The following is a 25,688-nucleotide window of genomic DNA, read 5'->3' as shown; positions in this document are numbered from 1 at the left end:
ATGCTTCTATACGTCTGCCATCAAAAACTCCTTTTAATGGTGTGTTCTTATTTACAGCTTGTTGTGCTGCCTCTATGTGGTCATTTTCAGGTTTAAGAATTGTTGGTCATAAGACAATTTCCAAGCTGGAGTATGAGTAGAAACGTGTTGTTTAAATGTGCAAACACAGGATAAATGGGATATCTGATGGAGATCGCTGTCATTCAGAATACAAAATACACATACACAAAGTGCTGAAGAGAAAATACTTTACTTTCTGCAGTATCCAACAAACATAATTACATCCTCAATGACATCCACTAATTACATTAGTGGATATTTTACATCTTTGACTTGCACATTCCCAAACAAACTTCCCCTTCTATACAACTAACCCCCCAAAAAATCAATTTTGGACATGCCCTTGAAGCAGCATTCCACAGACTAAGGAAGAGAAGGTGTAAAACGATATAGTCGTAGGGTATCGATATCAAATCTCAGCCCACGCCTGGTTTTCATTAGCACTTTTCCAGGACAACAACAGAAAATAAGCAGGTAGTATGAACATGTTTATCACATATGTACAAGTCAGACAACCATTATGGTCACATTCAAAAGTAGGAGCATAACACATCAGAAGAAAAAAAGAGGCACAGAAAAAACCGTAGAAGTAGTATAACTGATTGTCAGGCTGACAATAATTAACACAGATTTGTCCTATCAGGAACCTGATGGACTTTGTTAGTCCCGAGCCACGAGAGAAGCCTGGAAGCACACACCAATAGAGTAGGAGACTTGAGGCAGTATAAATGAAGCAGAATGGTCAGAATAAGATTCGTATGTCTTTAAGATTATTGGCACCAAGCAGCTTTTTTTGGCAAGATATCAACGTGAGAAAAAAAACGGATCCTAATTTTGTCCTCACAGCTCTTCACATGAACTTAATCATTAGCAGCCGATGTTTGCTTAAAAAGTAGCGTCAAACTCAGAGATGGCTTAGTTTTGACATTAAATCCTACCAGTATAAAGTAAGGGCATTGAAGATTAAAGGAGATCATGGTTGAACCAGGAAGTGAGTTTGTAGACTGATGGATCAGTCTGTGTATCAATTTTACAGTTTGCATATTTGACTCGCTTGTTTAAAAAAAAAAAAAAAAAAAAACCTGTTTGATCGCCTGGCTGTTGGACGTAACCGCCAATGGGCTGAGCTACAAACAGAAAACCCAAGCTGTAATAAAACGTTTTTCTTTAAGAATATGGATGTGTGATCTACAGCAGCTCGTCAGTCCATTCATTCATTTTTAAGGCCTTTTTCCTATTCAGGGTCGCCATGGGCTGCTATCCCAGCATGCATTGAGGGGTGGGGTGGGGTGGGGGTGGGGGGTCATATTACAAAAGGAAGAAAAGAAAAAGAAAGGCAAGTACATACACCCCTACATACACCTACAACACTTCACGATGAAAGATGAGCATTCCCAGAATGCAGTATGTGGCTCTCCAATGTTCCACACAGTATTTAAAAAAAAGTGTGTCAAACAAGCAAGTTTAAGCTTTGGCTGGACAGGCCTCCGGAAGGCCTCCCATCTCAGGCAACGGTGCCCTGTTCACATCTTATATTCAGATGCAAGCGAGATCAATTTGACATTTTTACGATACAGTGTAGGTCACGCCATCACAGAATTAAAATCTTACAGCTCCGATGATTTACAGATATTCACAACGGCATACATTCAGCAGCTGCTGTACCACAGATGAGAAACCAGCACATTTAAGACGATGAGCTTACAGAAGTCACTTCACCTGAAAGAGCTGAGAGACACCCTGAGTTTACCCTTTTACTAACCCGAGACGAAGCAAAGGACCATGGATGATTTAAGTGTGAGGATGTAATCAGGTGAGGGACAAAGACAACGCTGTTAAAGGAGGTTTGGTCAAAAAGAGCGACCTGTACAAGGCCAGTCACTAAAGTTTAAAGACAATGAAATCAAATGAATAAAAAACAAAAAACAAGGGCTTCCTTTTTGTATCTAATGTGCTCACAGTAAAGAACAAACTCCAGGCATCCTGTCTGGTCAGCCACAGGTAGAGCGAACACAATTTACCTTGATCCCCGTTCAGGCAGCATTGTAGTGGTTCCGAGTCCTCAGTGTGACTGAGAGGCTTTCACCTTCAGGTCCTGCAGAAGTGGTTTGTGGTTATGCTCCGCGGCCATGGCCTGTAACGTAGCCCTCTGGAACTGCCTGGCCTTGGTGTACAACAGAACCCCGATGAACACGAGGACGGTGCCCATGGCACTGACGATGGTGATCTGGTTACTGAACACGATGATGCTCAGCCAAACCGACAGGGCGTGTTTGACGGTGCTGGCAACGCTGAGGAAGAGATGAGGGTTTTTTTAGCTGTTCCGATTGGTCAGATTTCTGCAGAAGCAGCACAGATCCATGGTAGCAGTGTAATGGCATTTAAATGTCACAAGCATTGTTCTTCAACAGCTTCCTCCTTGTGTGGCCACAGGCTCTAGTCTAGGCCTAAATGTTTTACCAAAACCAACAGTGCTACTTAAACATTTTCAAACTCAGTCTTCAGTGCAAACTCCCTCTGGGACCACAAACGTCTTATTTTCACACATGCACTGGTACCACGCCCAGTAAACAGACGTTTATGTGTGAAAAGGGTGCCGTTCCCCTCTGAGATACATTTAAATTGCAGGTTTGCAGCATGTATGCATGCATGGCTGGATAATGGGCACGCCCGGCATGTTGTTATCTCATTCCAGCACGTTGATAAGCCTCACCAGTGACTGTACTTTAGATAAAGGGGATCAAATTGAGGCAGGTGCACCCAGTAAACTGTCCCAACAGAACGGTGCCACAAGGCACCAGGCGTGATGACATGTCGTCAGCGGTGTCATTGGAAGATTAAGAGCCGTGTTATAAATGTGCCCGTCTCCTACCTGAAGGTAACGGGGGAAATCCGTCCCATCAGAGCGTAGGCGGTGACGCTCTGCAGGTGGAACAGGCCGCCGTCAAACAGCAGCAACAGGACCACGTCTTGACTTATCGTGAGGCTTCGCCCGCTCTTCCCGATCACTGGGAAGTCCTGAAAACGTTGAGACGACCACTACTCAACATTGATCTTTAATCCTGCCACATCCTGTGTTTTTAATTAATAAACTAACAATGCATCGGTTCAAACCGCTCCCTGCATGTTTTCCTATGTAAATATACTATATAAATATAATACAATGTAAATACCTCATGCATAACCACAGCAGTTATTCAGCAGAACAATAATTGGATTAATTGAGTGTTGACCTACCAGGAGGAACACCCAGGCAGGTATGAGCATGATGACTGCTGCTGCACTGGTGTAGAACTGCAGTTCTGCAGGGCTGAAAGAATGGTAAATGGCCTCATTTATATAGCGCTTTTGTCCAAAGTGCTTTACAGTAATGACTGACATTCACCCATTCATACACACATTCACACACCGACGGCGGAGTCAACCACGCAGGGCGACAGCCAGCTCGTCAGGAGCAATTAGGGTGAGGTGTCTTGCTCAGGGACACCAGGCACTCAGCTAGGAGGAGCCGGGGATCGAACTGGCAATCTTGCGGTTACCAGCCAACCCGCTCTACCTCCTGAGCTAACCCCCCCAAGAAGTCAGAGGTTTAAGAACAAATGTTTCACTGAACAAAAATGTCGTGAATTAGAGTGTTCCCAGGGACTTTACCTGAACTTGTATGTGTCTCCACTTAGCAGTTTTTTGGAGAACACGTTCTGCAAACTGAGATCAGAGACACAGGGATGAATAAAGCATCACACTGCCGTCGGACAGCGACAGCGATAGCGGATATGTGCCGAGTGCTGCAACTACCAGTCCATGATGTTGGTGGAGAGAGCGGCGGAGAAGCCGAGCATGTTGAAGCTGATCTCGGTGGCTGTGCAGAGGGCCAGGCCGGCCATGACGGGGAACAGGGACAGGTTCACCCATAGTCCTGCACAATGGAGCGCAAATAGCATACAAATGGAAATGAGTCACAGACACAAAGCACTAATTTAAGGCAGTCCTACTGGAACAACCACATTTCACGCACAACCAAAAGCTCAGCACAGTTAATGTATGAGATCTGCTTTGTGAGATTTGCAGTTTTATGTGACATCGCAAGCGTCCATCTTTGGATGGAACTGCTTTGACATGTGAGAGACGGGCGTCTTCTTCTTTTTACCGGCTTGGATTCCCTTGGATTCACGTTCCCATTAAACTACACAGCTGCCGTTTAAGTGCATTTCCCCCTATTGTCAACAAATCCCGATTAGAGACCGAAGGGACAAAGTGCAGACTCATGCAGACATACATCCGCGCGTCCTCTACCTGTGTACTCCCCGAGGATCAGCCGGGACATGATGACGGTGAAGATGGGTGCCGAGCTCTTTACCGTCTCTGCAAAAGACACCGCCACGTTTTTCAGACTCACCAAGCCCAGGACGACCGTCGTGAACCTGCCAAACGGAGACGAGGATGATGCCAACACTGGACTTTTAGAGAAACAGGAACCTGCATGAGTATTTGTTGTTGAGAAGCTACTAGTTTCGTAGGGGACCCCCACCTCATGAGCCCGACAAACAGCATGATCATGATGAAGTTGGAGGGGTACTCGGTTCTGGACTTGTGCTGGTAGAGGCAACAGGGCACGAACATCTTGAGGAAGCCTATGATGGTGGTGGAGAGCATCTGAACAGCACCTGTGGAGCAACAAAACACAGCGCTACAAACACCTGCGGCATGTTTGTCCAATTAACTTCGTCAACTCCTTGAGCTGTTTAACCGTTATCTTATATTTACTCATGTGTTGTTTGTTCAAAGCTATCTAAATAAAGGTGAAAGCATAACAAGTCTAACAATCTACAGAAGTACAGATCATGCTGTAGGTTTCGCATGTTATGTCGCTTTTTTTAACAAAAAACAAAACGTGTGAATTAGGAAATCCGTCATCGTGAACAACTTGATGTATTAAAATATTAATATTTTACATCAAAGTTGTTCATGTTCATCAGATGTACGCGACACCCCTTAAATACGCTGCACTAATGGAAAGTGCAATAAGTTAATGTGGTCATCGTTAAAAAGGTCATTTGAACGCTGGTTGCTTCTTGCATTTAAATGTTTGGTGTCAACATGTTTCGACATATTTGAACAAACTTGACGTTATCTCAAGCAGATTTCTGCAAGTTGTTCGTCAGGCCCGGAAGGAAGGAAACCAATCTTAAGCCTCATGGTCTGCTTTTATATATATATATATATATATATATATATATATATATGGCTAAAACCTGCAAAACCACCTCCTATAGGAATCACAAAAACATACAAGCAATAACGCACAAGTTTCACACCTCATTTGGCCTTGTATATATAAATATTAGTAGATAAACAATATTGATCCTGGACTTTACCCAGCATGCTGGGCTCCCCCTCCAGCAGTGACAGGATGTACTTGTTAAGGAACAGAGTGCAGAAGCTGAAGAAGTACCAGAGGCCCAGATAGGTCAGGGAGCGCCAGTTCCACACCCCCGACTCCGCCTCGATCACCGTCGTCTCCGTCACCGTGATCTTTAGCACCTGCTCCCCTGGCAGGCTCTCGCTCCGGGCCAGCACCACCCGCTCCTGTTGGGAGCGGAACGGTGACAGGAGGCGCCATAGCGGGTAGAGCACAGTCTGCCTGCCACCAGGCATCCTGCCTACCTCCTGAGGGCCCCCAGGGGCCCAACAGGCGGGTGATAAGAGGGAGGCGAGTCGTCAGCGAGAGTTTATGGATGATTAGTCCATCTTCTGATCGATCCAGCGATTGATCAGGCTTGCAGTAAATGCTGGGAATGCTTTAAGTCCTGGTGTGCTCCAGAGGCTGGAAAGGGAGAAGGGAAATAAAGTTATCCTTGTTGCACATCATGTTTTTGTATCATACTGTGCCTTAGACATTTAGTGATCGTCCATCCACTTGTTACAACGTTTTAAATATCACCACCTCTTCTGTCTGATGCCATCTGGAAGACACTATGGGGCATGAAACGCTGCCAGGCTCAACACTGAACTCAACGCCACAAAAAGTTTGACAAAGTGGAACAGTAGCAGGATATGCCACTATTTTTATTTATTAAATATGTATGTGTATTATTATTATGGCAGGTGCCAACATTAACCCATTACATTCTAGTGCATTTTGTCTCATGTTTTAGAAACAATTATTATTGCCTATTATTCATCATTGCCTTATTACGTCGCGTTTATCCATATGTTGTCATATTTAATCGGCTCCTCCGTGTTCTTAAAGCCACAGCTCCTCCTCGTATGAATGGGAGCGGACTGAGCAGCGAAGGTAACAGGTGACACAAACCCCCCTTTTCACATAAATCCGTGACATTTGGTGTGAATTGTGATCACGTCGCCGCGATCAAGGGAGCGTCGATGTCTTTCAAACCCCCTGAGCTTTTGTTCTGAAGTAGCAACGATGCGCAGGGAGCTAAAACACAACATGCAAAATGTAAAAGAACTCTTACCTCTTTGAATGCGACTGCAAAAGACTGCGAATCCAGTCCGGTCAGTGAGGCGGCTGCGAGTGTTGTGGGGGGGAAAAAGGAAGTTGCACATTGACGTTAGCTAGCTGCTATTTTTTTTGTTGGGGTAACTTGGATGCAAAGGAGTGGAAGCCACAAAGCCAGCCGCGCTGCCCGCCATGTTGCACAACAACACTCCCTAAAACAAACATCATTTATCTGTGTGGGTTTCCCACATCTAGAATCGGCGCACCTGACTTTGAGACGTGGCTGCTAATAACGATCAATGCGCAGTGTCAAGATAACCCGAAAGAACAGCACGTCACAAGTAAAAAAAATACATTTCAAAATAAAACTACACGTTTCAATGAAATATGGTCACGTTACTAGGTTAGCTTGGCCATGTCAGGTAACCCGTTCGACAATTTGGGCTAACTTTTTTTTCCAGATTGTATCGAAATGGTTATTTTTTAGATACGTATATGTGATTATAAATGAGCACCTTTCGCCAGGACAAACGAATATGCTTTTATTTTGTTTTTAGATGATACAATCGCTGCGTTTCCGGTTAGACTGGTTTTTCAACTTGACGCAGCTGCCACGAAACGAAATAGATGGTGCTCAAAATGATGTCTCCAAACCGCGGGTCAGTGTGTGTGTTCATTAAAAAAAAAAAGTTTGAAAATGAAATGCACTTTTATAAGATACCGACATTAATATTTGTCTGTGTTATTAAATATGATTTGGTACTTTCTTAACTTGACAAAGAGCGTCTATCAAATATGTGAATTAATGTTCTCAACTAAAACATTATTTTCTCGTTTGGATGAGTTCACTTAGTCCAATAAGTTTATTGGACCAATACTCGTGTTTATAATACTTATATTTTATAATTATACCACTGGTGATACTAACGCTTTCGATTAGTTGTAGTACCTCACTGTGACCACTAGAGAGCAGAAATCACTAATGATTAGTTATACTTTCAGGACAAGCAGTTATTCTGGGTTGCTTTGGGGATTTTTAAGACATATTTTTACAAAGACTGGTCAAAGCAAAACTACTAAATATTTTGTTAACCTAATTAAACTGATTTTGCTCAATAAACACATATATATATATATATATATATATATATATATATATATATATATATATATATATATATATATATATATATAAAATAGTATAGTTGTTAAGAAAGCATATCTGTCCTACAGGGGGCAGCAGCGCTTCCGAGCAGCCGAAAAAGACGACGAAGAAGAAGAAACGTAAAGAAGAAGAAGAACTCCTGACCACACAGCAGGCTTCTTCTTGTTCCTGTTTATAATGTGAAACTGAAGTTCTGTCCGCTGGAGGTGGACCGAGGTGGACAGACAGCCGAAAGACATGTGAGCTCCGAGTCTTACAGGCGGACCAACAAGAACATGGACGAGATAAGGCCAGTGGAGAACTTTCTAGACTCGGTTCTGAACTCTCGGTTTTTATTGTTGTTGCTCTTCGCTCGTTTGTGTCATGAGGAAATGTCGCGTTTAGATATCCGCCAGTGACACCTGCCAATTAACGGTTTTTTAATCATTATTACTATCAATAATATAAAGTATATATCAATGTACACTATGATTCATCTGTTGACTGTCTTCTATTAAAGTAAGTCACCGCTGTGTGTGGAGGACTGAACGGGCGGTACAGCTTAATTAAGTTGCAGTTTAAATTGAGAAATAGCCAAATAACGTATAAAAATACACAAAACATTAGATGTACAAAGACGTTGAGAAACAGGCGTTATATATGTAAGTTTTAGATCATAAGGAAGAGAGATTTCAAAGATGAACTTATGTTGAAGTGAAGTTATTAAAGACAAAAAATATATAAATCAGCATCTAAAATATTAACGTGTATTTTTTGTTGTCTTTCCGTGTAGCCATTCATTATTTGTCTGTACATGTTATTTAGTAACTTTTCATTATTGATGTATTTTGATTTTGGTCCTACACAAAACCCAATTGTTGGGATTTTATCTTAAAAGCTGCTCCATGAAGCACTTAATTCACTTAAATTTAAATGGTCCAACTTTACAACTCGCCATGCTTTTAAAATCAGTAACAGGTCTGTTTTAACTTACTTTTCACATGCCATCTTTTTACGTGTTGTGTTGTTATTTATTTATTGACTTCCTGTCAGCATCTGCCCTGCTCTTATGATTCTTCTCTGTTTCATGCATCCATTCAGTTCAGTTTTGTCCTGTTATTCATTCACATTTGTGTTTTATTGTTTTATTTTCAAGTACTCTCTTCTTCTCATTTAAGGCAGCTTTGCTTCCTGCCCTCATGTGTTTCCTGTCTGAATGTTTACATCTCTTTACCCGTCTCTCCTTTATATTTGTCTTCCATGACAAGCCTACCATCCGTTTCTACTTGTGTATTCAAAGTAGTAATTCAGCCCTTTCATGTTTCTGCCTTAGCAGAGGGATTTTTGCATACATTTTGATTTAAAAAAAAAGAAAAAGAAAAAAGTTTGGCATAATTCTGGACTGACCTTCTGTGTCCTGAACTCCTGCATCAAGTAAAGGCCTTTTTTCCTTTAGCCTGTTTTGAGTCCTACGTTTGTACATGTCATGTGTAATCACTGACCATCATTTCAATCATTCTTTGTCCTTTCATGTTTTTTGACTAGGACTTTTTTTCAGAAGACATTTTGATATGTCACAGTAGGAAAAGCACAGGTATAAATAATGGAATAAATTAGCACTGTCATGGTTTACTGGGACATTTTAATAAAACAGTTATTGTTAATGTTATTAACACACACTTTAATCTACTGTAACACAAAATGTCTGCTGTATCTCCTACTCTGTTCCCATTGCTCTCTTTGGACTATTTCTAGACTACATTTATTGCATTGTTTTATATATATATATATATGTGTATATATATATATATATATATATATATATATATATATATATATATATATATATATATACAGTATATACCTCCTTTGCCTGTGTTCTTTGCCTGTGTTCTGTTCTGCTTGCAGTTCCTAGTTTTGCACTTTAAGTCATTTAAATGCTTTATTTTAATGTCTGTATGTTTGTCTGTTAATCTGTTAATGACTAAAACATCTATTAAAATAATACATTTATAAAAGTTACACGGCATTATTTGGTTTTTGTTTTCTGTATTTTTTTTTTTACCGACACACAACACAACATTACATTTGGCCCAATATTCCATCCTTATATCTGTATACCAGGGCTACTGAAGATAATTTAAAGAATATTTGAAACAACTGCATCTCTCAGTCGTGTGTCCCTCCATCCATAATCTTTCTGCTCAACCGTGGCCGGGTTGCAGTAGCAGTAGCTTAGTAGGGTCTTCCAAACGACCCTCACACATCCGGTATGTTTTCCAGCTCTTCCTGGGGGTCCCGAAGCCTTTCATGGCCAGATGAGATATAAAGCCCTTCATTTTACCAGTTGGACTTTCCTGGAAACTCTAAAGGAAGGCGTCCATAGGCATCCTGCTCAGATGTTTGTTGTTGTTTCTTTTTACACTGCAGTCCTTTGTTGGGCAACCAGGTTTCTGGGCAACCGCGTGAGGGCCCAGATCTTCTGTCGCCAAACCTGAGGCCAAGACACCAGGAGTTGATCCCGACACCATGTGGACCGGTGAGCTACTGCAGCAGAAACGAGCGTAAAACATGAGCAGGTCTGAGAGTAGAGATGGAGTTCAGGTTTATTTTGCAGTTGAATGGAATCGAGAGAAACTGAAGCAAATTATGTAAATGTGATGATGTGATTTACATAATCATTACATTCATTTCAAGCTATTGGAAAATGTAATGTCCTTGAAATCCCTGTCCTTCAGTCCTGCTGTGTTTACCTTTTCATTCTTGTGAAATTGGATTTGGTTCCAGTGAGTGTTATTTCCTCATCACAGATTGTTTCACAGTCTTTGTCCTCTCTACCCTCTTGTAGGTAAAACCCTGGTCAGAGTTATCAAGTCTGCTCAGGCTCTACTTCTGCTTCACTATAGTATCTCTGCTGGCCCTGCTCGGCCTCACCCTGTACAGCATCTACAAGCAGCACATGGACACGGATGTGACCGACGAGGACAATTTCACTGTCTCTCTCATCCAGTTGGTTGGAATATGTGAGTACAATCAGTGTCTTCAGGAAGTTGATTCATTCCACGTTCAGCCAGACTTTTGCAAAAAGCAGAAGTCTTTCTGAAATGATGGATTTTTTTTGGTATCACTTCCATCATTCTACAGTTAAACCTAACTGTCATAATGAAATTAGGGTCATACCTAATTCATTGTTATTTCCCCTATTGATAATTGATTGATAATCTGCCAATTAATTGCTCGATTCATTGTTGGTTCTAGAAAATGTCAGAAAAATGAATAAAGAAATGAATTGTAAATATTTTCTTACTTGAAATGCAAAACTATTCAGTTTAATATGAAACAGTAGAATATTCACAATACTCACAAACTGGAAACGGTCATTTTTTTTTTGCCATTTATGCTCAAATATAAATTGCTTGATTGATTCAGTATAAAATGTTTCACCATTTTTATTAGCACTTTACATTAAATCTCGGTAATAACATGGTAGCAGTGGGGTAATAGTTTGGTAAATGATAGCTAATAATGATGCAATATTGTATAATTACAAAATAATAAGTAATAGCTTTGTATTAGAGTAGACTGACATGTATGTATTATTGTGAGAATAGGATATACATTTAAAAATAGCGACAAGGTAAAAACTATTTGGTATTGTAATATTTTGGGAACAATATAGTAACTTGCAAAGAATAAAATGGTTATATCAGTACAGTATTTGGATTAAAATGTTAATATACTTTTTTGCTGCTGATAAGTTAAGAAAACTTGAAATAAAACGGTGGGCTTCATATCATATACACTAAATGGTTAAATAGAGTAAAGACTATCTCGATTAGTTGATAGTGGGTAATTGTCACATGCAACAGATACATAAAATAAAGCATTTGGATCCAATGCAGTTCCAGTATTAGGACCATAAATAGTAGAAAATATGAATTTTCAGTCAGGTGATAGAATCTGTGACACACAGAAATAAAAGATGTCCCTGTAGATTTTCAAATATGGAAGTGTAGCTGTGTAAAGAATACATTATTGTAGTGAATTAAGAGTTGTATGGTCTGTCCCCTGCAGTGTTCTGCATCTACTACATCAGTCGCGGGGTGTTGCAGGAGAATAGGCAGGAGCTGGTGGCGTTTGGGCTCAGCGTCATGTTGGTGATGGTTCGATCGATGGTCAACTTCTCCGTGCTGGGGTCAAAGGGCAAGCAGGAGCTGCTGGTAGGTCGCCCTCTACTGGACACTTTGAGATAACACAAGGAAGAGGGTTGATAATGAATTATAATTTATATATTTATATACATATTTTAAACATCCCTGGTAGTGACTGACTAAAAGTTTCCAATTCTTCAGAGACTGATTTTTTTTCATGAACTTAGTTTGTTTTTCACCTGACTGATGAGTTTACTCATGGTTTTACAGACAACATGAGTGTAAATTAATAAATATGTTAATTTCCGACCTTACTATTTGCATGTAGTTTCTTTGACAGAGACCTGATACTTCATGATGTTCAATTTTAGGAGAATATTAACTGCAAATACAAATATAATTTAATTAAAAAATAATGTTTTAGTTGTATTTCCTGAAGAACATGCAGAGATGGTGATGTTACTTGTGTCAGCCCTGAATAGTGGCTGCAGTCTTCCTCGGCCCTGATGAAAAATAATCTTTATTTTAAATTAAATCTTTTTATTAATGTCAGGGGAAATAATGACATTGTTTCACCACTGGATGTCACTGTTATTCTGTGTATCAGTCACGTCCAATTGTAGTAATCTTTATGTCTCTATAGCACAGATGTTGCTTTGATATAGTAAAAGTGAATATAGCTGCATCGTTTGCTGACCAAGAGACCTGTACACTCTCCATGACGCATAGTTACTGACAGTGGCGGCGCCAGAGTATTTTTTCTGGTTCAACTACGGTGGGGCTAACTCATACGACGGTGGGGCTCAAATCAATGTCAGAATTTCAATGTGAATATATAACAACACCCAGTGGCGCTGCCAGCCGGTATCCAGTACGCACTGGGAGGACTTTTTTTGAAGGTGGAAAAAAAAAATTGATGCAGCTGAACCGGGCCGGATGCAGCCGCATTTGAGAGGACGATCGCGCGTGTGTGCGCAATTGCGCATAGCGTGTGTTGGCCCCTCCCCACTACACGATACAGCTCGGCTCTAGTCTCGTAACCTCTCTGCTGCTGAGCACTGTAGGCCGAGCCGATGCATGTCTCTCTCCCCGGGCCGGGAGAGTTATCATACCGTACTGTGCGTGCGTGTCCAAGCGTGTGTGTGCGTGCGTGGAGTGCTCACAAGCGTGCGCTTGTGTTTAGGTCGGGGATGGAGGGCACAAAAAACTATTTGCACCGGGGCCTATCACCATGATATACACTACTGATTTCACTACTGATACTGAAAACATTAGATTTTGTCACAAGTATTTTTCCATTTGTTGTTGTATTTGCCGTTTCTGTGCGTACATTGAAATTGAATCCTGGCGGCGGCGCTGACAACACCCTCCCGCAGCTATAATCACGCACACAGTGAGAGAGAGAGAGACAGAGACAGCGAAACGTGAATAGTTCCGTTAACAGCCGGGACCCGAGAGGTCATCTTCCCCTGCAGGTGTCAACGGTGCGTCCGTAGTTTTATCCAACACGCCCGCCACCGCCATCTGTTGACTGCGGTCAAGCCAGCCGACACTTAAATCTCCGTTGTCAAGCCAGCCGACACTAAAATGGAAGTGCCCCCATATACTCACATTGACGGTAGACGCATGCAGATTGCCCAGATCGGGAGCGAGCGTCGAACTTTACAAAGTTAGCGGAAGGAACCAACCGCGACAACTTCCGGTTTCAAAATAAAAGCTAAACAAATCGTATATTAAAAGAAGCAAATAACAACTTCCGGTTTCAAAATGAAGCCAAACAAACTGTATAAGAAGCAAATATATTTTTATATATGAATTTGAGTTTTTATTCACATTAACTACAAACATATTGTCTATGTCTCTTCACAGGAAATTGGCACTTCATTATGAGGAAATTCTTCATTATGTGTGTTGCTTAAAAGATAATTTAACATTTTTTTCAGAAAATGCCTGGTAGATTTGTGTTCAGGACATCTCTGACTACATACATACTGGAAATCAAGCATTCTTACTGTACCAATGTGGAGAAATTCAAGTATAAAAGTCCCATATTTATACCTGGAGAATTGCATATTTGCCCATATTTGAGCTTCTGTAAAAACACTTTGATCAATAATTCCTGGCTATGGGTGGTATATTTGACTTCTACACATAATTGACTACAAGTATGTTTAATATGAAGCATTTTTACTGTACCAATGTGGAGAAGTTCAAGTATAAAATTCCCATATTTATACCTGAGATTGCATCTTTGACCATATTTGAGCTACTGTAAAAACACTTTGCTCAATAATTCCTGGCTATGGGTGGTAAATTTGACTTCTACACATAATTGACTACAAGTATGTTTAATATGAAGCATTTTCACTGTACCAATGTGGAGAAGTTCAAGTATAAAATTCCCATATTTATACATGCAGATTGCATATTTGACCACATTTGAGCTACTGTAAAAAGATTTTGCTCAATAATTCCTGGCTATGGGTGGTATATTTGACTTCTACACATAGAGGACTACAACTATACTTTAAATCAAGCATTTTTACTGTAGCAATGTGGAGAAATTCAACAACAAAGTCCCATATTTATACATGCAGATTGCATATTTGACCACATTTGAGCTACTGTAAAAACATTTTGCTCAATAATTCCTGGCTATGGGTGGTAAATTTGACTTCTACACATAATTGACTCCAAGTATGTTTAATATTAAGCATTTTTACTGAATAAATGTGGAGAAATTCAAGTATAAAATTCCCATATTTATACCTGGAGAATTGCATATTTGCCCATATTTGAGCTACTGTAAAAACACTTTGCTCAATAATTCCTGGCTATGGGTGGTAAATTTGACTTCTACACATAATTGACTACAAGTATGTTAAATATGAAGCATTTTCACTGTACCAATGTGGAGAAGTTCAAGTATAAAATTCCCATATTTATACATGCAGATTGCATATTTGACCACATTTGAGCTACTGTAAAAAGATTTTGCTCAATAATTCCTGGCTATGGGTGGTATATTTGACTTCTACACATAGAGGACTACAACTATACTTTAAATCAAGCATTTTTACTGTAGCAATGTGGAGAAATTCAACAACAAAGTCCCATATTTATACATGCAGATTGCATATTTGACCACATTTGAGCTACTGTAAAAACATTTTGCTCAATAATTCCTGGCTATGGGTGGTAAATTTGACTTCTACACATAATTGACTCCAAGTATGTTTAATATTAAGCATTTTTACTGAATAAATGTGGAGAAATTCAAGTATAAAATTCCCATATTTATACCTGGAGAATTGCATATTTGCCCATATTTGAGCTACTGTAAAAACACTTTGCTCAATAATTCCTGGCTATGGGTGGTAAATTTGACTTCTACACATAATTGACTACAAGTATGTTAAATATGAAGCATTTTCACTGTACCAATGTGGAGAAGTTCAAGTATAAAATTCCCATATTTATACATGCAGATTGCATATTTGACCACATTTGAGCTACTGTAAAAAGATTTTGCTCAATAATTCCTGGCTATGGGTGGTATATTTGACTTCTACACATAGAGGACTACAACTATACTTTAAATCAAGCATTTTTACTGTAGCAATGTGGAGAAATTCAACAACAAAGTCCCATATTTATACATGCAGATTGCATATTTGACCACATTTGAGCTACTGTAAAAACATTTTGCTCAATAATTCCTGGCTATGGGTGGTAAATTTGACTTCTACACATAATTGACTACAAGTATGTTTAATATTAAGCATTTTTACTGAATAAATGTGGAGAAATTCAAGTATAAAATTCCCATATTTATACCTGGAGAATTGCATATTTGCCCATATTTGAGCTACTGTAAAAACACTTTGCTCAATAATTCCTGGCTATGGGTGGTAAATTTGACTTCTACACATAATTGACTACAAGTATGTTTAATATGAAGCATTTTCACTGTACCAATGTGGAGAAGTTCAAGTATAAAATTCCCATATTTATACATGCAGATTGCATATTTGACCACATTTGAGCTACTGTAAAAAGATTTTGCTCAATAATTCCTGGCTATGGGTGGTATATTTGACTTCTACACATAATTGACTACAAGTATGTTTAATATGAAGCATTTTTACTGTACCAATGTGGAGAAGTTCAAGTATAAAATTCCCATATTTATACCTGAGATTGCATCTTTGACCATATTTGAGCTACTGTAAAAACATTTTGCTCAATAATTCCTGGCTATGGGTGGTAAATTTGACTTCTACACATAATTGACTACAAGTATGTTTAATATTAAGCATTTTTACTGTACCAATGTGGAGAAATGCAAGTATAAAATTCCCATATTTATACCTGAGATTGCATCTTTGCCCATATTTGAGCTACTGTAAAAACACTTTGCTCAATAATTCCTGGCTATGGGTGGTATATTTGACTTCTACACATAATTGACTACAAGTATGTTTAATATTAAGCATTTTTACTGTACCAATGTGGAGAAATTCAAGTATAAAATTCCCATATTTATACATGCAGATTGCATATTTTACCACATTTGAGCTACTGTAAAAATACTTTTCTCAATAATTCCAGAATGACACTGATTGATTTGAGTTAAGGACATCTCTGACTACATACATACCAAAAATCAAGCATTTTTACTGTACCAATTAAGAGAAATTACAAAGTAAAAGTCCTACATTTAACGAATAATAGGTATATTTCTGAATATTTGGGGTGCTATAAGAATACTTTTCTCAATAATTCCAGAATGACACTGATTGATTTGAGTTGAGGACATCTCTGATTACATACATACCAAAAATCAAGCATTTTTACTGTACCAATTAAGAGAAATTACAAAGTAAAAGTCCTACATTTAACGAATAACAGGTAGAGGTAGGAATATTTGAGGTGCTATAAAAATACTTTTCTCAATAATTCCAGAATGACACTGATTGATTTGAGTTGAGGACATCTCTGACTACATACATACCAAAAATCAAGCATTTTTACTGTACCAATTAAGAGAAATTACAAAGTAAAAGTCCTACATTTAACGAATAATAGGTATATTTCTGAATATTTGGGGTGCTATAAGAATACTTTTCTCAATAATTCCAGAATGATACTGATTGATTTGTGTTGAGGACATCTCTGACTACACACATACTGAAAATCAAGCATTCTTACTGTACCAATTAAGAGAAATTACAAATTAAATGGCCTACATTCACATTGATGAATAGTTTGTATATATTCCAATAATTCCAGAATAAAACTGAATGTGTCAAATTTAATTATCACAAACTGTTCACATAAAATCTTGTTGAAATTCCTTAAAACACGTTTAATTCACAGAATTTCTCAACAAGAATTTGACACAAAAGGTGCAGGGGGCTGTCAGAAGCATTATTATATAGTGAACAAATGAACAAACAAATAAATAAAAACAATAGTTCCCTGCAGTGTTATAAAGTAAAAATAAGGCCACTACTCCATGTGCATACACAGAAAAAAGTGTATCATAGGGGGAAAAAATAGGTTGTACACACTGTTTATCGATTCGTTACAGACACAGACAGCAATTCCACTCAGTAGTACTCATATTTGTAACTTGCGCTGGGTCCATCTGCAGGCACTGGACGTGAAACCAACGGGAACAGCTGTCACACTGAATCTGAAAAAGACCAAATTAGAAGTTTCACCACAAAAGCCAGTTTTATACAGTTTTTAGAGTGTTAATACACTTTTAAAACGTTCGAAGTATCAACTCCTAATATAAACTGCACGTTCTGTAATAATTTAATTGTAAGAAAAGCTCATAATGTAATAATCAGCATACAATTTAAGAAAACAAAGAGAGCATAACATACAAACTGTTGTGCATTATTGAATAAGAATTTTGTCACAAGATGATTCATCAACTTGGGACTGATTGATGAAAATGTACTCAAGACCAAACTGTAACGGTTGTAATTTATATTAACCTGCCAAGGCACTAAGGGCATATGCCAAATGAGGAAGGTACTGAGTGGCATGCTGCTTATAATATCAAGGAGCTACTTTCTGTTGCACGTTATTTCCCATCTCTGTGCCCTCGTTTCATGTTTTCCTTATTGTCTCTCAAAAACAATTTACAAATGCACAAACAAACAATGACAAGAATAAAATTATAACTTACCCAGTTAGTGAAGGCAGGCCCTGGACCCGGTGGTTTTTTCGTTGAACACATGGCACAGTTGTTATCCATGTCAAACACTAACATAAAAATATATATTTTAGATCTTGATTACTACAGTACAATATCACAATATAACTATGAAAAGTTCTTACTCACCTGAGGCTACAAGTATTTGCAGCGCCAAGCGTTTACGCTGATGTTTAATGTAGGACTTTTACTTTGTAATTTCTCTTAATTGGTACAGTAAAAATGCTTGATTTTTGGTATGTATGTAGTCAGAGATGTCCTCAACTCAAATCAATCAGTGTCATTCTGGAATTATTGAGAAAAGTATTTTTATAGCACCTCAAATATTCATACCTCTACCTATTATTCGTTAAATGTAGGACTTTTACTTTGTAATTTCTCTTAATTGGTACAGTAAAAATGCTTCATTTTTGGTATGTATGTAGTCAGAGATGTCCTCAACTCAAATCAATCAGTGTCATTCTGGAATTATTGAGAAAAGTCTTTTTACAGTAGCTCAAATGTGGTCAAATATGCAATCTGCATGTATAAATATGGGAATTTTATACTTGAATTTCTCCACATTGGTTCAGTAAAAATGCTTCATATTAAACATACTTGTAGTCAATTATGTGTAGAAGTCAAATATACCACCCATAGCCAGGAATTATTGAGCAAAATCTTTTTACAGTAGCTCAAATGTGGTCAAATATGCAATCTGCATGTATAAATATGGGACTTTGTTGTTGAATTTCTCCACATTGCTACAGTAAAAATGCTTGATTTAAAGTATAGTTGTAGTCCTCTATGTGTAGAAGTCAAATATACCACCCATAGCCAGGAATTATTGAGCAAAGTGTTTTTACAGTAGCTCAAATATGGGCAAAAATGCAATCTCCAGGTATAAATATGGGACTTTGTTGTTGAATTTCTCCACATTGGTACAGTAGAAAGGCTTGATTTAAAGTATAGTTGTAGTCCTCTATGTGTAGAAGTCAAATATACCACCCATAGCCAGGAATTATTGAGCAAAATGTTTTTACAGTAGCTCAAATATGGTCAAAGATGCTATCTCAGGTATAAATATGGGACATTTATACTTGAATTTCTCCACATTGGTTCAATAAAAATGCTTCATATTAAACATACTTGTAGTCAATTATGTGTAGAAGTCAAATATACCACCCATAGCCAGGAATTATTGCGAAAATTGTTTTTACAGAAGCTCAAATATGGGCAAATATGCAATTCTCCAGGTATAAATATGGGACTTTTATACTTGAATTTCTCCACATTGGTACAGTAAGAATGCTTGATTTCCAGTATGTATGTAGTCAGAGATGTCCTGAACACAAATCTATCAGGCATTTTCTGAAAAAATTTTTAAATTATCTTTTCAGCAACACACATAATGAAGAATTTCCTCACAATGAAGTGCCAATTTCCTGTGAAGAGACATAGACAATATGTTTGTAGTTAATGTGAATAAAAACTCAAATTCATATATAAAAATATATTTGCTTCTTATACAGTTTGTTTGGCTTCACCGGAAGTTGTTATTTGCTTCTTTTAATATACGATTTGTTTAGCTTTTATTTTGAAACCGGAAGTTGTCGCTGTCGGTTCCTTCCGCTAACTTTGTAAAGTTCGACGCTCGCTCCCGATCTGTGCAATCTGCATGCGTCTACCGTCAATGTGAGTATATGGGGGCACTTCCATTTTAGTGTCGGCTGGCTTGACAACGGAGATTTAAGTGTCGGCTGGCTTGACCGCAGTATCTGTTGTTCCGTCCGACGACCAGTGGCGGCGCCAGGGAGGGGCTTGGTTGGGCTATAGCCCCATCAAGAATTGTGTCAGCCCTACCGTTAGCCCTACCATAAAACCACCAAGAAAAAAACAACAACAAAATAACCAAGAAAAGTGCGGAGTTCAACAGCACCACCACGTCACGTCGTAACGGCATTCAGGCAGCTGCGATGACAACTGTCACTGATCTGGGTTCATTAACAGACTGTACTGTCCGTACGTCAACGTCACTCACGTGAGCCCGCTTTTAGTGTATGCTCGACACAGAGACAGCAGGCTACTAGTTTGTAAGCTACCTGGCTCTAGCAGTTCGCGTTAGCGGCTTATAGTCACTCACGTTAAGATAACGTTAGTAAGATGGTTAAAATTGATCATGGATACATTTGTTTTTAAACGTCGTCGGCAGTGGCGGCGCCAGAGTATTTTTTCTGGTTCAACTACAAACTAGTAGCCTGCTGTCTCTGTGTCGAGCATACACTATGACTTTTTTTTTTCCTGAAAAAATTGATCATGGCTTTTTATGGCTGTTTTGGACTCACTACACTGAGACTTGGTGCATCAAGCGATATGAGCGATTTTTATGACTCTTTAACAATTTTAAATATTTTTTTATGAATATATTCTGACTGACTTTTTCGTGAATTTTCGACATGACCTTTTTTTAACAATATGATCAAGGCTTTTTTTTTTAAGATTATTTTCTTGCATAGACACCTTTGTATTTAGCGGTGGATAGAGAGGAAACATGGGAGAGAGAGGGGGATGTGACATGTATCAAAGGATCTCCAGCCGGGATTCGAACCTGAGGCTGCTGCATATATGCAGACATGGGTAAATGGCATGCACTCTAACCACTCAACCACCTGCCTGCCTGCCATGAATAAGCCTTTTTATGACTGTTTTGGACTCACTACACTCAGATTTTGATTGACACGCGATATAGAAGCATATGTTAGGACTTTTACATCATTTTTTAAACATTTTATGAATTTTGTCGATTTTTCACTTGTATGACTTTTTTTTTCCCTGAAAAAGTTGACCATGGCTTTTTATGGCTGTTTTGGACTCACTACACTGAGACTAGGCGCATCAAGCGAGATGAGCGATTTTTATGCCTTTTTAACAATTTTAAATATTTTTTTATGAATATATCCTGACTGACTTTTTCATGAATTTTCGACGTGCTATAGTATGACTTTTTTTGGGGGGGGGGGGGGATATGACTAAGCCTTTTTATAACTATTTTGCACTCACTACACTCAGATTTTGATTGACACGCGATATAGAAACATATGTTAGGACTTTTACATCATTTTTACAACATTTTATGAATTTTGTCGATTTTTCACTTTTTTTTCGACATGCTATAGTATGACTTTTTTTTTTCCTGAAAAAAATGATCATGGCTTTTTATGGCTGTTTTGGACTCACTACACTGAGACTTGGTGCATCAAGCGATATGAGTGATTTTTATGACTCTTTAACAATTTTAAATATTTTTTTATGAATATATTCTGACTGACTTTTTCGTGAATTTTCGACATGCTATAGCATGACCTTTTTTTAACAATATGATCAAGGCTTTTTTTTTTAAAGATTATTTTCTTGCATAGACACCTTTGTATTTAGCGGTGGATAGAGAGGAAACATGGGAGAGAGAGGGGGATGTGACATGTATCAAAGGATCTCCAGCCGGGATTCGAAGCTGAGGCTGCTGCATATATGCAGACATGGGTAAATGGCATGCACTCTAACCACTCAACCACCTGCCTGCCTGCCATGAATAAGCCTTTTTATGACTGTTTTGGACTCACTACACTCAGATTTTGATTGACACGCGATATAGAAGCATATGTTAGGACTTTTACATCATTTTTTAAACATTTTATGAATTTTGTCGATTTTTCACTTGTATTACTTTTTTTTTTCCTGAAAAAAATGATCATGGCTTTTTATGACTGTTTTGGACTCACTACACTGAGACTTGGTGCATCAAGCGATATGAGTGATTTTTATGACTCTTTAACAATTTTAAATATTTTTTTATGAATATATTCTGACTGACTTTTTCGTGAATTTTCGACATGCTATATATAGCATGACCTTTTTTTAACAATATGATCAAGGCTTTTTTTTTTTAAAGATGATTTTCTTGCATAGACACCTTTGTATTTAGCGGTGGATAGAGAGGAAACATGGGAGAGAGAGGGGGATGTGACATGTATCAAAGCTGACCCCTGCCCTCAATAATATTACTTTAGGCTTTACCCACCTGGAGGAAACACTATGTGCATGTCATTTTTCTATGGATGGCTGTCAAATGAAGGATTGATTAGCTGTGACCTGTTTGTGTCGCAGGTTCGTTTTGTGTGCATCATGTGTTTGGGCGTCATCCACGTCTTCTGCACCATATTGCTTATCAAGAGGCCCAACATGATGGCGTTTCGTGTGGGTGGTGCCTTGGAGAGTCTACAGGAGCAATACTTCCTGCTCAACCTGTGTTTCTCCATGGTGACCTTTGACCTTCAGGCTCAGGTTTATGTCCCTTTCTCTATACAAAAATGTGACGATGATGGGGCATTTTTTACCCTCATGAGAATCATGCTTTTCACCCCGTATATACACACACATATAAATCATAGTATGTCGAAAAGTCATGGTATGTCGAAAAAAGTAATTAAAAAAGTCATAGCATGTTGAGAAAAAATATAGAATAGTATGTTGAAAAAAATCATAGTATGTCCAAAAAAAGTCATAGTATGTTGAGAAAAAATATAGATTAGTATGTTGAAAAAAATCATAGTATGTCCAAAAAAACTCATAGTATGTTGAGAAAAAATATAGAATAGTATGCTGAAAAAAATCATAGTATGTCCAAAAAAGAAGTCATATGTTGTTGAAAAAAGTCATATGTAGAAAAAAGTGTGATGGGAATTTTTCATTTTTTGAGTATGGAGTCAGTATGTCAAAAAAGTCACAGTACAGTTTGTTGAAAAAAATCATAGTATGATGAGAAAAAGTCATTTAAAACTGTCAAAAAAAATCATAGTATGTAAAAAGAAAATCAGTATGTAATAAAAATAGTATGTTAAAAAAAAAAAAAAAAAAAAAAAAAAAATCATAGTATGTAGAAAAAAAGGCAGTATGTCAAAAAAAAACACAGCACAGTTTGTTGAAAAAAGTCATAGTATGTTTAAAAAAAAGTCAGTATGTTGAAAAAAAAGTCATAGTATGATGGGGAAAAGAAAATAAATAAAATCATAGTATGTAAAAAAAAAAAAAAAAAAAAAAAAAAGTCGAAAAAAGTAAAAAAAAAAAAAGTTAAATCCATAAGAGTCATAGTCAAGTACAAAAATGTTGGTGTGTGATTTTAGAATTAAAGGACAAAAACAAACTGATGCTATTATGTCTCAAACGGACTGCATGAATGACATGTTGTTGGTGTTTCAGTTGTGTCTGTGCATCCTGATCACAACGATGGACTCGGCCGTGTCTGCTCCCAACACCATCATCCTGGCCGTCGGGGTGGTGTGGGCCTGCCTCACCGCCGCTGTCGGGGCTGTGGCGGTGAGTGCTCTTCATCCATAGTCTTCACACAAAGGGACCATCAACTTAAAAGAAAATGTCATACATAATGCATTCTAAACCATCAACAGCACAGTCTGTGGCTGTAACTACTTTTTTCCCCCTTTTAGGTTTTAAAAGAAGCCAAGGTCTTAGTTTGGGTCTTCATGGTTCAGAACCTTCCTCAACTAGCATTCTTCATTTATCTGATGTACACGGTGAGCTTTAATTTCTCTCACTACAGAATGGAGTGAGTTTGTTGGGGAATAGTTCAGCGGGATGGTGAATGGTTTGTATTAATTACAGGTGGTGATGAAATGGTATGAGGACAGCACGTACACCCTGGAGGCAGCTGCCGTCACCGGAGCTTTGATTTCACTGGTGATTAAAGAGGTTTTATTCTGGGGCCTCATTAGGCTGGTGCACAGCTTTGGCCAAGGCCTGAGGGAGAGGAGTGAGTATACCCCCTGATGCAATTTTCTTTTTTTTTCCCTCTTGGTTTCAGTCCTTCAAACTTTACTTTGAGCACTGGGGAAACATTAACTAATGTTTGCAGATGTCTTAATGTCCTGAAACACTTCCCTCTTTATGCTGATCCCATCTCTGACTATAAGAAACCTGAGTTTTGCCAATTCTACCAGCCTTGAGCATGTTTATGTTGGCTAAAAAGTTTCACAACACCAACATGTTGTACTTAACCTAACATTTCTTTGCAGTGTTTGCATCCAGCAAGTGATAAAACACCTGGTGGTCTTGGACCAAGGAGACAGCTGCGTGCTGAGGGCCCAACATTAAGAAGATTATACTTTCCATTTAACAGCAACTCCACTCAAATGATCAGCTGACACACCTTTTTTGCCTTATGTGCCATTTACTGTATAGATTTTATTTAATTTGAACAGTTCTTTGCTTCAACTGGATGTAAACTTGATTAACATTTTGTTAGGCACTGTATTATGTTAATCCATCAGTAGACACCAAACATGAAATGGAGTTTTTTTTTTTTTTTTTTCTTAAAATAGCCTTTTCCTTCCTGTAAATTACATCTAATGTTGACTAAGTGTCTTACTAGAATTGTGACCTGCGTTTTCCAGAATACTTCTTTGAGCAAAACAATAATATATCAGTAATATATTTTTACGTAACTTTCCGTGACTACTTAATGCGCTGATTCAAGTGATGTTTTTTCATTCAAAGTTATTAAAAAAAAACATAAGATTGATGTTTTGGTTTGTTACTCTGGTTGCGTGGATGCAACAAACAACACGACATCGACCACATTCACACAATTTAAAGCAAACCTGAACCGAAGTTTCAGATGTGAAGCGTGTTGATCAAACAGGGTACACACCAGTTAGTAGTTACATTTCTCTCTTTTTATTAAAGTGCTCTGGGGGGGAAAAATAGCAGAATTCATATCACAAACATTAACAAACTTACCGATACAAAAGTTAGAGTTACAAAAGTGAAAAGCACTTTGAGAGACGAGTTGACAATGATTCATAGAAAAGAGAAGTCAAAAACCTGGGCTTTTTGCAGAACTGGTGGTTACTGGGACGTAAAGTCCAAACTGGAAACAATCTGTTTTTGACACATGGATTATACAACTTCTGAAAATGAGACTTCACGTTGTCCTGGAATGCAATTTTAATAAACTTTAGTTCCATTTGAATGTACAAGTACTTGTGATCAATGACAAGCTCTTGAAATAGTGAGTTGGAGAATGCTAAAACAGACAACAAAAACTGAAGAGCTTATTAATATTTAAAAAAAAGTATCAAAGAGATTTGTTTTCAGCAATAATACATTGTAAACAGGTTAATAAACAGACTTATTCTCTTATTCAATCATCACATACTGTTTATACATGTACTCAAAGTTAAAGGAATGATTGCCTTTTAGAGCTCAGTTGGACCACTTGAGTTACAACATGTGAGGCCACCGTTTTTTCGCCCTGACACAATTTGTCGAGCCACTTTGTAATGTATATATTAACATCTGAAGAGACACGTATGATAGGCCACCGTAAAAAGTTTTCAGGAAAGGCTGCACAGTGGCAGATTTGTAGCAAACTGACCAAAGTCTGAAAAATTCTATTTCCTCAACAAACACAGAGCAAACAAACCTTTAACCCACAGCCCACAGACGTCGGCCTACGAAACCTACACACACTTCAGCTATGGCTTTGACGGCATTTGGAAAAACAGACGTTAAAAACATCTGAACTGGAATGAATATCTCCACCTGGCATTCTTGACTGCAGAACGGAGACTATGTGACACCACAGATCTCCAT

The 25,688-nt window shown here is 38.2% G+C and overlaps 2 protein-coding genes across 3 annotated transcripts; one reads left to right on the top strand and one right to left on the bottom strand.

The window, feature by feature from the left end:
• Positions 1-147: 147 nt before the first annotated feature.
• On the bottom strand, positions 148-6,830 carry LOC311017025 (solute carrier family 35 member E2A). The gene is made up of 9 exons (XM_084015126.1): positions 6,537-6,830; positions 5,436-5,884; positions 4,589-4,724; positions 4,354-4,481; positions 3,856-3,976; positions 3,712-3,765; positions 3,298-3,370; positions 2,933-3,078; positions 148-2,351 (listed from the first exon to the last, which is right to left on the bottom strand). The coding sequence occupies exons 2-9, from the start codon at positions 5,713-5,715 to the stop codon at positions 2,123-2,125; spliced, it is 1,167 nt and encodes a 388-aa protein (XP_083871252.1). The 5' UTR covers positions 5,716-5,884; positions 6,537-6,830; the 3' UTR covers positions 148-2,122.
• A 960-nt stretch (positions 6,831-7,790) lies between these two features.
• Positions 7,791-24,609, top strand: LOC311017238 (uncharacterized protein). 2 transcript variants are annotated; one of them, XM_084015453.1, is made up of 9 exons: positions 7,791-7,974; positions 10,095-10,203; positions 10,513-10,687; positions 11,739-11,884; positions 22,188-22,364; positions 23,280-23,396; positions 23,525-23,611; positions 23,700-23,774; positions 24,110-24,609. In XM_084015453.1, the coding sequence occupies exons 1-9, from the start codon at positions 7,961-7,963 to the stop codon at positions 24,236-24,238; spliced, it is 1,029 nt and encodes a 342-aa protein (XP_083871579.1). In that variant the 5' UTR covers positions 7,791-7,960; the 3' UTR covers positions 24,239-24,609. The 2 variants fall into 2 exon arrangements, with proteins under 2 accessions (XP_083871579.1, XP_083871580.1); XM_084015454.1 differs by having other exon boundaries at positions 7,793-7,974; positions 23,700-23,847.
• The last annotated feature ends 1,079 nt before the right edge of the window (positions 24,610-25,688 follow it).

Source organism: Eutrigla gurnardus (assembly GCF_963514095.1).
Source record: "Eutrigla gurnardus genome assembly, chromosome: 8".
Taxonomy (NCBI): Eukaryota; Metazoa; Chordata; class Actinopteri; order Perciformes; family Triglidae; genus Eutrigla; species Eutrigla gurnardus.
Note: the sequence above shows the minus strand (reverse complement) of the source record. Positions and strands in the feature narration are given on the sequence as shown.